This window comes from Podarcis vaucheri, assembly GCF_965113315.1.
Source record: "Podarcis vaucheri genome assembly, chromosome: 9".
NCBI classification, from domain to species: Eukaryota; Metazoa; Chordata; class Lepidosauria; order Squamata; family Lacertidae; genus Podarcis; species Podarcis vaucheri.
Window position 1 is genome coordinate 24043600 of NC_138767.1, and position 18417 is coordinate 24062016.

The window sequence follows — 18417 nt, forward strand, 5'->3', positions numbered from 1 at the left end:
TAGGTCCAGTCATGGATGACTCTGGGGTTGCGGTGCTCATCTTGCTTTATTGGCCGAGGGAGCTGGCGTCCAGCTTCTGGGTCATGTGGCCAGCATGACTAAGCCATTTCTGGCGAACCAGAGCAGCAAACGGAAACGCCGTTTACCTTCCCGCCGGAGCGGTACCTATTTATCTACTTGCACTTTGACGTGATTTAGTTGAAGCCTATTTTATCACCAAAGTCTGAGGGGCAAGAAACAAGCAATCTGAACAGCCACACAGTTGTGTAGTTAGGTAATTTTCTACTCCAGATTTAAAGATTTTATGGAGAGGAGATAATGTGTGGGGCCGATTCCAGGTTATTTTGGGGGGATTCTTTAGTAGGAATTGACAGGTGTCAATTTCTTTTTCTCTCAGTTTCTCATTTTTTCTAGTCTTAAATTTGCTTTACCACATTTCATGGAATTTCCTTATGACAATTCACCACAATTTTAGTGTGCATTTCTCCTAAGTTAATACTCAGGATATTTAAGCCCAGAAGCATGTGGGTCTCTCATCTATCTGTTGCTACAAGCAGCTAGACATTCACAGTAACTGGTGTCTCTGACATACAGGACACATCTAGCCAGTTCAATAATGCTTAAAAGAGTATCATGTTTCAAAATAGGATGTTCTTTGAGATAGACATCTCTACTGAAACTCTGCATGTGTATGTATAAGACTTGCCAAGAAATTTAAGTGTGCAGACACGCAGAGATGGACTACGTTATGGTTTAGACTAAAGGAACCAAGTTTACTTATTTTTCCACCTCTTTAACTTTGACTTTTTATTTTTTCCCTGCTGTTCCTGGGTGCACAGTCATCGGTCTTAATCATCAATATTCATATTTGGTGGATTAGCCTAATTGGTGGCAGGAAGAAGGGATCTTGATTACTTTGTTTACTGAGACTGCTCAGAAATCATAACTGTACCAGGTCTAAATATACCTTGACTGTTGTACTTAAGGGGCAGCCGCGACTACATCAGGGGAAGAGTATCTGATATCTTTTTTTTCTTTTTTCCTTTTTTTGTCTGTTCTCCTTTATTCTAGCTTGTCATTTGAAGGTGGGATAAATTTTAGGGTGGTGTGGAATAAGGGATCTAATTTAGACTAAATCGTATGAAATGTCGCACACACAGAAAAAACCTGGCGAGGGGGGGACTCCGGGGGAAAGAAAGAGTTCTAAACAGGACTCAGATTTCAGAGCTGAAATATTAAAAATGTTTGGTGAAATCAGGCAGAGCGAAAAGAACCTAGAAACAAAAATGGAACAAATGGATGAAAAGATTGGGAAATTGGATAAGAAGATGGATGAGACGGTAAATGAACTGAAAGGACAAATTAAGGAAGTATCTAAGAGAACACAGGCGTTAGAAGAAGGAATGAAGAGGACCAAAACAGAAATGAGGGAACTGAAACGGGAAGAAGACAAATTCAGGGTGGGACTCATGGAAACCAACAAATCGCAAGAAGAAATGTGGGACGCCATCTCCATGAATGAACTTCGACAACGGGAAGTTAACCTAAGGCTGAGAGGGATACCAGAAACTCCCAATGAGAATATTAGACAAAAATTAATTACGGAAATGGCCCAATGGTTAGAACTCCAAGAAGTGGAGGTGGCAAACACAATTCAGAATGCCTTCAGAATGAAGGTAAAAACGACGAAAGCGAAGAAATACCCTGGAGACTGTCTAATAACCTTTAAAGATAGAGACATGAGAAACTTGGTCCTGGAAAAAAATAGGGAAAAGAGATTGTCCATAGATGGATGCTACACAATCATATTCAAAGACATACCAATCAGATTGTTAAAGAGGAGAGACCCCTATAAACCACTGGTACAAATGCTTAAAAAGAACAGTATAGAATTTAAATGGGAATTCCCAGAAGGGATCTCCTTCATGTACAAGAACAAGAGACACCGACTGACCAGTCCAGGGGAGATAGGTAAGTTTCAGAGAAAATATAAAGAACTTATTGCAGAGGAAGAAGAAGAAGTTAAAGGAGCAGCAGGAGGGGTAGAGGAAAGGACGAAAGACGGAGGGCAAAGGGAGGAAGAGGAGGAGGCCGAGGAGAGCGAAGAGGAAGAGGAAGAAAGATTGTAACAGCCTAGGAAAACTCTTTGAATAATTTGACTAATTGGAAATATTATGGCTTTAAATATTTGGAATTGGAATATTAACGGATTGAACGATAAGAAGAAACGAAATAAGGTGGACCAACTGTTAAAAAAGAAGAACTTAGACATAATTTGCATGCAGGAGACACACGTCGCAAAGAGACACAGAAGAATTCTGATTAATAAGAGACTCGGAAACGAATTCATATCCTCAGATAAAGTGAAAAAGAGGGGAGTGATATTATATGTAAAAAGTAAGATTGAGGCCCAACAAATTTTTAAGGATGAGGATGGAAGAATCATGGCAATTCAAATTACTTGGCAAGGCGAGAAAATAATTGTAGTCGGGATCTACGCGCCTAATAGAAATAAGACTGATTTCTTTAAGAATCTGGAAGAAAAGCTGTTGGAGTTCGCGGACCAGAAGATGATTTTGATGGGCGATATGAACGGTGTGGTGTCATCAGAAATGGACAGACTGAGAAATAATGGCTCGAAAGAAGGGAAATTACCAAAAACCTTCTTTGAAATGGTTAAAAACTGTAACTTAATTGACATCTGGAGGCTAAGACACCCACTTGAAAAACAGTTTACCTTCTATTCGGAACCAAATCAGTCAATGTCAAGAATTGACCAAATTTGGATTTCAAACGAACTAACGCCAAGAATCCTTCAAGTGGAAATACAACCGAGAGTTATCTCAGACCATAGTCCCATTAAAGTGGAAATCAAAGGCTTTGAAGAAAGAACATTCAGATGGAGACTGAACGACTACCTTCTGGACGATCAAAGGGTGGTCCAGGAGGCACAGAAGAAATTGAAAGAATATTTTGAAGACAACTGTAACAAAGGAACGAAAATATGCACAGTCTGGGACGCAAAAAAGGCAGTAATGAGAGGTTTCTTTATTCAACAGAATTCAATCAAAAAGAGAAATAGAGAGAAAGAAAAGAAAGAAATCTTAAAACAAATTATGGAAAATGAACAAAAGCTGATTAAGAAACCAAACAATGTAAGAATTAAACAAAGTATCAAGGCTCTCCAAACTCAATTCGCAATGATGATAAACAGGGAGGTGGAATGGAACATCAAAAAATTGAAACAAAGGAACTTCGAATTTGCAAATAAATCAGGAAAATGGCTTGCGTGGCAGACTAAGAAAAGGAAAGAGCAAAATACAATTAATAAAATTGTAGTGGAAGGAGAGGAGATAACTAACCCTAAAGATATTAGGAAAGGATTCTTGGACTTTTATAGACAATTGTATAAAAGAAAAGAGAAGAATAATAGGAGGAAAATAGAGAGATACCTAAAAGAGAAGGAGGTGCAAAAGATCCCGACAGAAGCACAAGAAAGGCTGAACACCCCAATTGATACAATAGAATTGATGGCGGCGATTAAAAAACTGAAAAAAGGAAAAGCCCCAGGACCGGATGGCTTTACAGTAAGATATTACAAAGAATTGGGCACAACCCTATTGCAACCATTGAGAGAGGTAATGAACAGTATATTAAAGGAGAGAGAAATCCCAGAGACGTGGAAGGAAGCATTTATAACTCTAATCCCGAAAGAAGAAGCGGACTTAACCCAAGTAAAGAATTACCGACCAATTTCACTACTAAATACGGACTACAAAGTGTTTACAGGAATATTGGCAGAAAGATTAAAAAAGGTTCTACAAGAAATTATTCACGAAGACCAGGCGGGCTTCCTTCCAGGCAGGCAGATGCGAGATAATGTGAGAAATGTCATAAACATTCTCGAATATCTGGCTGCCAGGAATGAGAAGCAAGCAATGCTGATGTTCGTGGACGCCGAAAAAGCATTCGACAACGTGTCATGGGATTTTATGCTAAAAAACATTGAACAGAGGGAAATGGGGAACGACTTTCTCAATGGGATAATGGCGATATATACGGAGCAAAAAGCGAAGTTAATAGTAAATAACGTGATTACGGAAGAGATAAAGATCTCCAAAGGCACTAGACAGGGATGCCCATTGTCACCACTACTATTCATCATGGTCCTTGAGGTGTTATTGGACTCAATTAGGAAGAAGGAAAGTATAAAGGGGGTGGCAGTAGGCCAAAATCAATACAAAGTTAAAGCCTTTGCCGACGATTTAGTTTTGCTGGCGGAGGAACCGTTGGATACCGCATCAGAGATATTGGAAGAAATTGAAAAATTTGGAGAGGTGGCAGGCTTTATAATAAACAGGAAAAAAACTAAAATTATAGCTAAAAATATGGAAAAAACAGGGATGGAAATATTGCAACAAAAAACGGGTATAGAAATCGCCAAAAAAGTGAAATACCTGGGAATATGGTTAACGCCAAAGAACATTGATCTGTTCCAAAATAATTATGTTTCGGTGTGGAAGGGAATTAAGAAAGATTTGGAAATATGGAATAGGCTAAAATTGTCTTTCTGGGGAAGAATCTCAATGATTAAGATGCTAGTACTACCGAAGATGCTGTTTCTTTTCCAGATGTTACCAATTTTAAAAGGAGGGGCGATTTTCAAAGAATGGCAAAGAATGATATCTAGATATATCTGGCAGGGCAAAAAGCCGAGAATTAAGTATAAACTTTTAACAGAAGCAAAAGAAAGGGGAGGCTTCGCTCTGCCAGATCTGAAGTTATACTATGAAGCTGCATGTCTTTGCTGGATAAAAGAATGGATAAAATTAAAAAATACAAAGCTCCTAGATCTGGAAGGATTTGATGCCAGGATTGGTTGGCACGCGCGCCTTTGGAAAGAAAAGAAGAAAGGCTACGGTTCATTTGAAAACCATATTTTTCGTAGATCGTTACTGGAAGTCTGGGACAGGTACAAAAATATATTGGAACCAGGGGTTCCACATTGGTTATCCCCGTTAGAGGTTATGGGAGTTAAGAAAATTAATATGAGAAGTGATTGGGCCACCTATGCAGATTTGGTGGGGAAGGAAGGGGGCAAGTGGAGGTTAAAACCATATGAACAAGTAAAAAATTACGTCTATGACTGGTTGCACTACCGCCAAATAAATGAAACGTTTAAAAAGGATGAGAAAGAAAAAGGGTATAAAGAAAAAGACTCAAAGTTCCAAATAGAAATTGTGAATAACGACTGTAAAATAATTTCTAAAATGTACAAAATTTTGTTGGAATGGCACACAATGGGTGAGGAGGTGAAGGGAGTTATGATTCAGTGGGCCAAAGATTTAGGTTACAACATAGATTTGGATGATTGGCAAAAAATATGGAATGAGAACTTGAAGTTTACCGCATGTGTCACACTAAAAGAAAATACAATGAAGATGGTTTACAGGTGGTATATGACACCAGTAAAACTATCAAAAATGTACAAGACCTGTAATAAGTGTTGGAGATGCAGGGAGAAAGAAGGATCATTTATGCATATGTGGTGGGACTGCAGAAAAGTAAGGGGGTTCTGGGAGCTGATATACAATGAACTAAAGAAAATGCTAAAATATAGCTTTGCTAGGAAACCAGAAACCTTCTTGCTGGGGATAACAAGAAGGGATATAAGTAGGAGAGACAGCAAACTGTTTCAATACGCGATCACCGCAGCAAGGACATTGTTAGCTCAAAGGTGGAAACAGGAAGAGGTCCCGAATCTGGAAGAATGGAGGTCAAAACTAACTGAGTATGCAGAACTGGACAAACTAACGGGTAAAATTAGATATCAAAAAGACCATAGATTTATTGAGGACTGGGGAAAATTTACGGAGTATTTGAAAAATATATGTGAGGAGGGTACAACGCTAGTGTGTCTTAAAGAAGCTTTGTGAAAAATAGGGAATATTACCAGAAGGTAAATAAGATCAGAAATATAAAACATAATGGAAATATTGTAACAAAGGAATGTGAAGATAAGATTTGTACTACGAATGATTGCTAGAGAAGTTGTGGGAGGTCAAAAAAAGACAAACTATGTGATATGTAAATGGATATGTTTGGTGTTTTTTTTCTTTAATGGAAAACCTTAATAAATATCTAAATGTGGAAGACTTGCTTACATGCATGGATCTCTCTTGTTGGATCAGGGCAATTGTTTTGTATGTTTGATTGTTTTTTCTATTACCACTTTCATATAAAAACTATGTATCCTGTCATGAACTCCACCCCCAGCTTTGAAACACTTAATAAAATGAGATCAAAATAAAGAAATCCACATTAATGTTTATGTGGCACGAAGTCTCATTCAGCAGAGTTTTGACTTCTTGCATGAAAAGGCCCCATGAAATAAGTGATTGATACTACATGCTTTTTGATTTTGGCTCTTCTGAATGGTGCCAGTCTTCTGGTTTTCATTTAGCAGCTGATGACTTTTGAACAGATAATATCCCAGAGAGGAAGAGGTGCATGAATGACTTCAGATGAATCCCACATGCTTGGCAGCAAGGGAATGGACACTAGGGAGTACTGGGGTCTTATTCCATGTTTATTGGGTTTGGGGCAATTTTTACAAATATGGACATGCTGGTTTTTTTAAAAAAAAATGGGTGGGAATCCAAGGCTGTAATCATATGCACATTTACTAGGGAGCAAGTCTTAGAGAACTAAGTGAATCTCCCATGATGAGTTGTAGACAGTAAGTTCAGGCCATACATCCAAGCAACTTATCAGTGAACAATCTGAGTTAAGCAAGGGAGGATTGTCTAGTAAGTCTTAGATTATTAACACTGTTCTGTTGCTGCTGCTCTTTATTTGCGCAGCAAGAGAACTAAAGAATTATAGAAAGCCAGCATAAGGTCTGTTGACATGTGTCACACTGGGGTAAGTTAAAAAGGTAAAGGGACCTCTGACCATTAGGTCCAGTCATGACCGACTCTGGGGTTGGGGCGCTCATCTCACTTTATTGGCCAAGGAAGCCAGCGTACATCTTCCGGGTCATGTGGCCAGCAGGACTAAGCCGCTTCTGGTGAACCAGAGCAGCGCATGGAAACACTGTTTACCTTCCCACCGGAGCGGTACCTATTTATCTACTTGCACTTTGACCTGCTTTCGAACTGCTAGGTTGGCAGGAGCAGGGACCGAGGAACGGGAGCTCACCCCGTCGTGGGGATTCAAACCGCTGACCTTCTGATCGGCAAGTCCTAGGCTCTGTGGTTTAACCCACAGCGTTACTCCTATTCCAAACTCCATTCAGAAGGAATTTGACTTACACTACCTTTTTTGCTGGTTACATTATGCTGGGATTATCAGACTACAACCTTCCAGCCAGGTTAAAACGCTCAGAGTGCAAAGCATTTCCAGTGAGGGGTTGTGACCTGTTCAGAGCACCAGACAGAGATTCCTAGATGGCCACATTTGGCCCCAAAGCCTGAAGTTTCCAACTTGTGCTTTAGTTTAAGCTTGATGACTATGAGCATTTTGAGTCAAACATTTTCTTTCTTTCTCTCTCTCTATTATTATAGGAGGACAGTATTTATCTGTCTCTGAACCCAAAGGAAAATCGGGACACGTTGCACGCTTGGTCCTTCCTCTTGGCCATTTAGGTCACTTTGGGGATCTGTGTCTGTCCTTCAGGCATAAAGTGTCTGGGATCCATTCTGGTTTACTTCAAGTCTTTGTGAGAAAGGCAGGGGCTCACGGACCAGCGGTTTGGGGAAGGAATGGTGGTCATGGCTGGAGGCAAACACAAATAAGTCTGCAAGGATCTGGCATCAAGAGTGTGAGTATCATTCTCGGGTGCATGAAAAAGGGAGTTCTTGAGAATGATATTATTCTTTATTAAACTCCACATGGGTTAAACTATTATGTTGTAAAATGTGGCTACTGGGTTTGAATCCCTGAGATTCCTGGGTATGGTTAATAATAATATAAAAAGTTAAAAATTAAGCTTTCCTTCCCAGACATAGAATAATTGCCATTTCCAGTTTGGCCACAGGAAACTGTGGCTTAACAAACCACAATGTCTCCTCCATAGCCAGGTATGCAAGAGGAGAAGAAAGGCAGAAGAGGGAGAACTCAGCCATATCATACATTCATGCTGCAATAAACAATGGTTTGTTGGTGTGCCTGTGCTTTTAAGTAATTCGGGGTTCTTCTCTTTTAGTGTTGTGGTGTTTCAGACCCTTTTGTTACTTTCATCCTTGTGATCACGTGGAGCTAAAAAATATATTAGATTATAACAAGAGCACATGGCCGCCTATGGACCATGTGTTATCCAGTCTCTCCTAATTACCATAGATGACAGCATTCCTGTTGTACTTCAAAAGCAGTCATCAACTTCCTTGCTGTTGGGAGAAAGCCATGTTGGCAGGAAGTGGAGATCTCCCTGAAATAGAATGTCTCCCTTCACTGTTGCCATTAAACAAGAGGCATTGTCATAGTTAAGACCAAACTCAGGTTGCATGAGCTATGAAGATGGTGGCAGTTCTCACGGTTTCTGTAAGAGCAGGCATTGTATCAGTGTCTTTGGAGTGTTTGAGCCAGATGCATTGAGAAGACAGATGATCAGAACTGGAGTCATGGTTAGATTTTACCCTTATTATTTTATTGATTTATTAATATACCACCTTCAGTTACAACAACAGCAGGGTGGTGTAATGTGTATGGGTTGCTCGTGCGTAGGTTGCCGCCTCTCCAGGCTTTGTTGCCTTGCTAAACCTTTCAGTCTGGGCAGCCCTTCACTTCGTGACTGCCTCAGTCGCTAGCAGAATCCGTCAGTGGGCGTCTCTTAAATCTTTTCCAACATAAAAGTTGTTTGACACCCAGTCTCCTCCTACTCTCTGCGTGGAAGTCTTCTGCGCAGGGTGGGCGTGGGTAGCGGAGGACCTGTGCTCTCCCCGCTGGTGTCCGGTGAAGAGTCCTGGAGCCCTCTCGCCGATTCCCCCATCAGCCCCTCTATATCCCTGGTGTTGCGCTGATTTGCTTCCCCATCTGCGGAGCTGCCTCTCTCCCTGCTGGGCCCTTCTCCAGCATCATTTGAGAGCCTCCCCTCTGCCTCTAGCTCCGATGTCAGTTCTCTGACAGGTGGTTTGCGACATGATAAAACAAATCAAATTTGTGTGTGTGTAGATGCATGCACACACAAACCGCAACATCCATGAAGCAGCAAAACTGGCCTTAAAATAAACCTTGGTGAATTGGTGAAATGCAAACACCATTGACACCTGCTTCATCAAGCCAAAGGTAATCTAATCCAGCATTTTCTTCTTTGAGTAGCCAACCTGATGCTTAGGGTTGGCATCCAAGCTGGTTGTTGAGCTGCTGCTGCTTCTTCTTTGGAGGGGAGGCAAAATTGTTGACTTTTTTGTTGAGCTTTCTATGCAAAATCTCCAAAAAATAAAAAAGAAGGTGTTTTGAAGCTATTTTTATGGAAATTCACCAAAAAACCCCAACACTTCCAACATGGGTTGCCATACAACTGGGTTTTCCATGATATTTTAACCAATTTTGGGGAATTCTGCCCGGATGCTATTTCCAACACTCAAAACCCATATTTACTCCAGACATATGGCAGCCCTGCTACAAGTACAACAGCATTTTCTGCACTTAGGATTCTGAGCAGCTGGTATTCATAGGCATATGGGATTTGACATTTGAGGAAAGTCCACTCTAGACACCACCAAGAAGGCCCTTCTCCATATGATCATGTGATGTATTTCTGCAGGATGTGGCATGATCAGGAGGACCTTTTCTGATTATCAAAGTGGTGCTGCTCTATCTCTACCAGAGGCAGCTTCTAAGAAAATGCTATATAAGTCATATTTTTCTTGGCATACTTTTTCTTAGGCTCATCAATATCACACATAAAGTGTGACTTGACAGTTCATTTTACTGTCAGAATACAGGTGATGCAGTCTAACCCAGTGTTTCCCAACCTTTTTTGGGCAAAGGCACACTTGTTTGATGAAAAAAATCTCGCGGCACACCACCATTACAGCCCCGTGACGTCAGCGCGCAGCGTCAAGCCGGGAGGGACGCACGAAAGTGAAAGTTTTCAATTTTTTTCCCTCCCCCTTGCCGGGGAACCTCCAAGCTTTGGGGGTGGGGGGGGAGGAGGCAGCAAAGCGAGGGACTGAGGGACCCTAACCCTAACCCTCACCCTCACCGATCACCCGGGAAAGCATGCGAACAAGGAGCCCCCGTGTCCTGCTCCCAGCAGCGGACGGCACAAAGCGAGGAGGCCTGGACAAGGCAGCACGCTCCCCGCTCTCGCTGCATCGGGGCTTTTCTCCTCCAGGCCGCTTTCGAAGTCCCCTTCTCCGCTCCCAAGAGCTGGAGCCGCTGCTTCCAGGCCCTGTCCGAGCCCCGACTTGTGGCCTCACTTCGAGGAGCGCCTGTTGCTGGGGACGGGGCTGCATCCCCCTCAGCCACCGCCTCGCTTCCTTCCAGGAGACCCGACGGCTCCCCCTCTCCCGCTCGCCCTCCTGCGCCCGCAGCAGACCGAGACCTCCCCGCCCCCGCCAGGCTCGGCCCTACCTGGGCGCCTCCAAGCCCGGCCGGCTCCGCGTCACGCTCCACGCCGGGCAGCTGCAGTGGGGGCGCGCGGCGGCCCGGCTGAGCGCGCCCCGGAGCCGTCGCGCCGTCGCTCGCGAGTCCCTCCGAGAGCCCTCGGGACTGACTCCGGAGTCGCGAGGCGGCGCGTCACCCAGGGAAGGGGCGGCTTCCCACAAGTCCTCCGGGAAGCAAACGCCCTCACCCGCCTCCCTCCAGGCAACATCTCGCGGCACACCAGGCAAGATCTCACGGCACACTTGTGTGCCGCGGAACACCGGTTGGGAAACACTGGTCTAACCTATGTGTTCATGGTAAAATAACCTCTTGTCTTTCACAAATACACACATTTTCCTGCACTGGGATGATAGCTGTGCTACAGTTTGGTTCATACAATAAACTTTCTGTGTTACAGTTCACAATAGTGGGAGCTATTGGGTGGTTGTTCTTTATTTTTATTATGTATTTTGTGGTTATATATCTTGATTTTATTTTGTGAACCCCCTCTGAGATCCCCGGGTATCGGGTGGTATACAGATTTAATAAATAAATAAATATTTTTCTCCCCCAGGTTATTTTCAAAGGCGAGAAAGGAAAAGGAAGAACTGGGGAAATTGGATTGGATGATGTGAGCTTGAGGAAAGGCCTGTGTTCTCAAGACCATTAGTGGTAATAGACAAACTGGTAAAGAGAACGTACTTACATTGTCCATGGCTTTTAGCCAAGAGAGATGGTGGACTGACTATGGGTTCTCCCTTGCCTTTATGAAATCCCAGTGAACCTACATCTAAAGAAAATGAACTTTCCATAAAGGACAAAGTAAGCTCAAGCCAATGTTGGGGATTTTCATTAACAGTTATCCAGCTCACGTTTGCATATGTGATAAAAGCCTCCTAAATTCTGAATTAAGGCTATGAATATCCTCTATGAAGAAGAACCAACTGTTGCTAGGATTCATCAAAAGGAAACTTCAGTACATACAGCAATTGCATTAATAGACTTCTGGGTGTTTCTCCATTTTGCTGTTTATACTCTACCATGGGACTGGTTCAGCTGTATAAATCGAAAATAACTCAGGAATAGACCTGAGCTGTTGTTCTACTGCCATCAACTTTTAAAGGAGAGAGAGAGTGTGTGTATGTATATATATATATATAATAGCATTTATTCTTTAGTTGTATCTTAATAACAAGAGACAGTTATTATAGAGTAGGCACTGCATCCCTTAATATTCGTAGTGCTGTGTTATGTATAAATGTGTATGGATATTAATGTATTTATATGTGTTGTGTATTTGCAGGATCTATTTGTAAGACTAAGTGGCAGCTGTGCACATTCAAGTTAGATTAGAACACAGAAACCCACAATGATAGTCATGCAGTAAGTATTTACGACACAGGTTGCCATGTGCGGACAATTTTGTAGGGTGGCAATGAAATTCACCTATAAGTAAATGTAATGATGAGTTGGGTGCTAGAATCATTGCAACAGTATTGAGTTACTCAAATCAATGGTCTCATGTCGGAAGGAAAGACACTCATAACTGGTAGCAACAGCGTTGAAAGGTGCTCTTGTGAATTTAATAGTCAGGGAACATTTGGCCAGGTTCTAATGTCATTTCTCAGCAGCTTTTAAAAGCCAAAAGAGCTCTCTTTGGGTCAGGAATTGGCCATCTAGAGCAAAAGTCTATAGCAGCCGGCAGACTGGTTTCCAGCTATTGACTGGTCTACCATACTTTGCCCAGGGCAGCTTAAAAGGAAAATAAAAATGCAATAGTAAACACAACAGAATGATAATAAAACAAACCTCCAGTCAAATAGAGATTCAAATGGCTTAAAAGAGTTAAAGATTGCAAAGATGAAGAAACCTGGGGAGGGGTTTTCACATGGCATCACAATAACGATAGCAGCATGAGCAAGCGAGATTTCCCTCAGAGGCCATTCCACAGGCAGGTCACCACCACCAAAAAGTCTCCCTCCCTCCCTGCCACTCACTTCACTCCAGATCACAGGGGCACTTAGAGAAGAGCTGCAGATCTAAGTCTTGGTGTATGGGCAGATGGATTATGGGTGCAGACAGTCCAACAGGTGCAAGATGCAGAGAACAAGTTTGATGTCCCTGCCCTTAAAGTCTTTACTCTTAAGGGCCTATATGCCCTTAGTATGCAAGGATTTGTGCATTTAAAGGATGCTTAGGTAGCTCAGTCATTGGTACAGCTATGTACCATCCTAGCAGCAAACGATGCCATGAATGGAGCATACTGCCATTAGCAGTTTACACAGATACCAGGATCTTTTCAATTTACTCCAAGGTTAATCCGAGCCCCCTGGAGTCACCATGCAGCTTTCTGGACACACCAAATGAGCCATTTATAGAATTAATAATGTCATTAGATTTGGGCCAGAAGAATGTTTATCTAGGCAGCTGATTTTATATTTTATATCGGTTAAAGTTGCAATTTTAAAGGTGTGCACAAGGGAGTTTTAAACTGCTGCTACTTGCACAGCTGAAGAGGCAAGCTGTTTTTTTAAGTTTTGAATGCAGCTTGATTGTTCTGCCAGGCAACCTGTTGCAGCATTCCTGCTGTGAGCAAGACCCCTGTCCCTCACCTGCATATATAACTTGGTAAGGTTTCCATCTAAGTAAGTTTTGGAATCATTAAATGCACACTGTTCGGTTTTCTCTGGTTGGATTGGTGTGTGAAATGGGGTTTTAACCACAACCAATATTTTCAGAGTTTTCTTTCCTCAGACCAAATGCCATCCTTTTGTTTTATATTTTTTAAAAAAGAAGAAGGTACAGCTGTGTTTGAATCTTGTACTATTATAGAGAAACTATATTGAAATGTAAAATGCAGATTAAGGGTAATGGGCAGAATCTTGCAAATTCGTCATGTCAAATATCAGAGGAAAGGCATATCAGAATGTGGCTGTTTTATTGGTGCATTCATGCAATCTATTTAAGATCCACTGGTTTCAATGGGACTTACTTGGCCATGATTAATGTTTGCTGAATTTAGCCCAGTATTATACACAACTGCTTTTTGTTTCTATTTAAGCCAGTAACATGCAAGGTGATACTAACTTAACTCTTGCTGAAAGACAGATTATATTCCAGTACAGCCTTTTAGTGGCACATAGCTTGCCATCTGCCCAGCGGCGGAGGAAGCCACTCAGATACCTGGGGCAGCGGGGCAAGCTGCCCATAGGGTCAGGGTGCATCGCGGGGCCTCCGGAGTCTACGTGCCTCCTCCCACTCAGCCGCCCCACAGCTGGGGGGAGGCAGCGGGTGGACCGTTTGGGCAGAGCCCAGGAGAGACTTGTGGCTCGGGCATGCTGCAGGCCCTGTAGTGAGTGCCGCCCGGCATTTTGTCACTCCCCTCAGTGGTGACACCTGGGGTGGCCCACACCCATCACACCCCCTTCCTCCGCCCCTGCATCTGCCACAATCTATAATTCCTTAATCTGAAGTATTGTGCCCTGAGACTTTTGACTTTTCTCCCATTGTACAGCGTCCTCTCACACTGCACTGCAATCTGATTTTGAAGCTATCCCAAGTTCCAAAAGATGTTTCGTTCCTCAGAGCCAGGGAGGGCCTGCTCAACCAGTAGATAGAGCCAGGCAGTTGCCTCAGGCAGCAGATGCTGGGGGGGGGGGGGTCAGGGTGGTGAGCAGCAGTGAGGTGTTAGAAGAGAAGTTAGAGACTCCAACCAAAGATCAGGAAGATCTTTAGGACAGTGTAAGCTGTTCGAAAGTTGAACAGTCTCCCTCAGAAACTGGTGGACTCTCCTTCCTCGAAGGTTTTTAAGCAGAGGTTGGATGGCCGTCTGTCATGGATGCTTTAGCTGAGATTCCTGCACTGCAGGCTGTTGGACTAGAAGACCCTTGGGGTCCTTCCGAATTCTACAATTCTGTGATTAGCACATGGCCTGCCCTGCACTCCTAAACTAGCCCACTGCTCTCAGGTGCAGTGAAAGACACTGTCCCAACCATCAGCGTTGGAGCAAAGTTCAGTTGCCGATCTGGTTAGCTTCTGTATCTGGAATGCGCCCATAATTTTGTTATTTGCCTGTGTCTTGGACCAGTCCAAGAGGCTTTTTTCCGGCTCCCGAGGGGGAGGGTAGAGGATGAAATTCAAAAGCTTATCAAGTGTTTTTTTTCTAGATTGTGGCCAAACGTTTCCATATTGTTCATGGATTTTAGTGATATACTGGCAGTATTAAAGTGTGTATTTATCATGGGCCTGAATCATGTTGTATGATAGGAGAGCAAGTGTTCACAAAACCTTTTTTTGTAATCCTAAAAATGTGTATGCTCTTAACATCTTTACTTGGTTCAAATTAGGTTTTTGTGTGTGTTTGTGTGTGTACAGTTTTTCATGATAATATCTTACAGGGCCTGGAGCTCCAATGCAGCCACCAAAAAGCGCATCCCAATTCAGTTTTATGGAGGAACTCTGCACTGACAGAGACGCCCTATCCACTGAAGTGAATGGGATGCCTGCTCACATAGGAGACTTTCAGAGTAGGCAGGACATTCAACATTGAGGACTTGGTATTTTAACCTTGATACAGCTCACCCAACATATTGTGCTTTGCTTTTCGCAATGGGCAAAAGCCGCTGAGTGTCTCCTATATAGAGAAAAGTCCCTGAAAAAGACAAGGCTTGCTGCTTCCAATGGCTACAATTTGGCATCACTTTATCCAGCTTAAGAGGATTTCAGTAAGGGTGGTTTTTAAAATTGCCAATCGCGAAAGTAGATGCATACATTGCTTTCGCATCTGCTTACCGTGTTGCTGGTGCAATAACTACGGGGGGAAGTCTTATATCTCTTTTTGTGGTGACATGCATGGGCACCAGATGTCATGAAAGCTCATGTACTCATGGCTGGATGAGGGAGTGACTTCCCCTTACAATCTTAAAGCCAAGTTGCATGCACATCTTCAGTGGAACATAGGAAGCCGTCTAATACTGAGGCAGACCATTAGTTCATGTAGTCTGCAGTACAGCATCTCAAGACAGCCTCTGATAACTTGTCGAAAGTTCTTCTATTTCAAAATACATTTTTCTGACATTTTCACTGGCAGCTTTATTGATCTTACCTTTCCCCAACTATTCCGCTTAGTCTGATCTAACAAACATAAATGCTGATTCGTGTGTGTGTGTGTGCTATTCCCTTCTTTCTTTTTGGCTGATCTTCCTGTTTTCATGCTATATATAGAACAGCTCTAGTTACGTTCCACAGGGCGTTTTATGGAAATACGGTTCTTATAAACAAGCGCAAGAAATCTATACTACAAATCTCACTATCGTGACAAGCAATACACACAGTATTTTACACACAATGATTTTGGTCCAGCTGTATAAATGGGGAAAGAAGGTATTGCACAAGAGCAGATAAGGAGTGAAGTATCATTGCATTACAGTAAAGATGTCAATGTGTGTCCAAACAATAAAATGATCTGGATCAAGACATCTGCATTTGATATGCCCATGTAGCAAGCTTTCTGTACACACAGATCCCTTTTGCTCGACTTGGGCATTAAAATGTGCCTAAAGTCCAATATCATTCTCATATATATATATATATATATATCTTTCCTCCATTCAGTGACTACTTTCCTCTCTGACAACAGTTCTTTTATTTTTTAAAAAATATTATTTTTTGTGCCAACAAACCTGTATTGCACAAAGTTCAAGTGGAGCACATTTTATCAAATGTACTGTAGGACATCTTAATAATTTAATATGGTTTTAAAGAAATGAATACTTTTCCAAAACAGACTCAAAATAAAGACATCTTTGTAAATTCACATGCATTTGTCATTCTTGTTATTTCTAAAAGCAAAATAAATGCAAATAACCATGGGTACAATACGATGTCTGGTTCTGTAATCCATGTAAGGCTATGTCCATTTGGTGAAATAAACAAGCATAATTTCTGTAAAGTCCTAATCTTGGTATGATTTTATTCTGATCATTGACTAGAGCCAAGCAGGAGTGGCAAGGAAATTGAGCGACCACTGTACATTATTTCCAACCTTCCCCTCCCCTTCATTTTCTTTGATGTGTATCATTAACTCCATGGCCAAATTCCTTTAGAAACTAAAACTAAACAGAGAGGCCAAAAGGCCATGCACACTGCATCTTCTAGACAACATATACAAATTCTACAAAGCAAATGTAGAAACAAAGCTGATTGCACTGCTGACATCTGACTCATTTTAAGACTGCACTCAACAGCTCTGGAGAGAAAGAATCCTTGTCATCTTACACATCCTTAACAGGGAAAACTATAACTGGAATGCAGGGCTGGTTTGCACATCCCAGTTCCACATGATGACAGCCACACCATGTGTTGAACAGCACATGGAAACGGAACACCACAAATATTGCACCACCGATAGTTTTATTTTTTACAATTTAAGAACCTTGTGCAGGTTAAGGACATTGTTTGACATAAATGTGTTTGGATTTGATATTCCGCTTTATCACTACCCTAAGAAGTCTCAAAGCGGCTCACAACCTCCTTTCCCTTCCTCCCCACAACAAACACTCTGTGAGGTGAGTGGGGCTGAGAGACTTCAGAGAAGTGTGACTGGCCCAAGGTCACCCAGCAGCTGCAGGTGGAGGAGCGGGGAAGCGAACCCGGTTCACCAGATTACGAGTCCACCGCTCTTAACCACTACACCACATTGGCTCTCTAAATGTGTCCATTTAGAGGCCTGTTAGGTTAGGGGAGCCAAGATCTGTGTGGAAAGCTTGAAGGGGATGGGTATGCTACACTAATCAGGACAGAATAAGGAGGAAAGGAATTGCAAGCATTTATTGTGTGCAAGGTACATTGGATAAGATGCAAGCCAACACGATATACAACTGACTTGGATTTCCTCAACCCAGTGAAGGCCAGTCAGACTACAGAATACCAGCTAGAGTTCCAGCAACACAGCAATCATGAGCAAAGGAAGGCATATGTAGAAGATTATCCTTTCACTGAAGCCCATGGGTAATGTTTTATATGTGCATTGGAACACACACTGCACCAGCTGAAGCTTCCATATAACTTTAAGGCTAGTTCCACACAGAAAGCATTGCAATACTTTAGGGCTGCCATAGTTTGAAGAGCAAAGAAGAGAGAGAATGGTATGATGGCCATCAAAAGCAAATAAATGCAATTTGTCTCAAACTTTATCCCTGAAAAAAGAGGATGTGTCCTGGAAAAAGAGGACACATGGCAACTCTGATTATAACAATATACAGTGGTACCTCGGGTTAAGTACTTAAATCGTTCTGGAGGTCCGTTCTTAACCTGAAACTGTTCTTAACCTGAAGCACCACTTTAGCTAATGGGGCTTCCTGCTGCAGCCGCGCTGCCAGAGCATGATTTCTGTTCTCATCCTGAAGCAAAGTTCTTAACCCGAGGTAATATTTCTGGGTTGGCGGAGTCTGTAACCTAAAGCGTATGTAACCTGAAGCGTCTGTAACCCGAGGAACTACTGTAAACATAACTAAAATTCAGTCCCTTTCTTCAGTCACAGATGACAAATCATTTGAAAATGCTTTGGAAAACAAAGCACCAATCTTGGTCACCAGCACCACCTGAATGTGTAATGACAGTGCCCAATTTTTGGCAGCCACCATTATGCATTCTTGTTTCGGGGGGGGGCAGATGGAATCCTCATGCACAACACGCTTCTCATCTCCTCTCAGAATTGGTCAGATACCCTCCTAACAGGCTTTTCCATTTAGAAGCAGACTGAACTATAGCAAATGTTTTCGTTATTATGTTCCTTGTTTCCCGAAAGATAGAGGAAGTATCGCACAT

The 18417-nt window shown here is 42.3% G+C and overlaps 1 protein-coding gene and 1 long non-coding RNA gene across 6 annotated transcripts in view; both read left to right on the forward strand.

Moving 5' to 3' along the window:
* Nucleotides 1-16405, forward strand: part of NPNT (nephronectin) — a 73003-nt gene extending 56598 nt beyond the window's left edge. For 4 of the 5 annotated variants that reach the window (XM_082236957.1, XM_082236958.1, XM_082236959.1 and 1 more), the window contains 2 exons: nt 7566-7822; nt 11165-16405. In XM_082236957.1, the coding sequence (XP_082093083.1) occupies nt 7566-7822; nt 11165-11260 (353 nt within the window). In that variant the 3' untranslated portion in view covers nt 11261-16405. Of the gene's footprint in view, nt 1-198; nt 350-7565; nt 7823-11164 lie in introns of those variants that run through there. The other variant, XM_082236961.1, reaches the window with a different exon arrangement.
* LOC309540350 lies at nt 7830-9957 on the forward strand. Its single transcript, XR_014223204.1, has 3 exons — nt 7830-8691; nt 9127-9354; nt 9415-9957. It is a non-coding gene; the product is annotated as an uncharacterized lncRNA (long non-coding RNA).
* Nucleotides 16406-18417: the final 2012 nt, after the last annotated feature.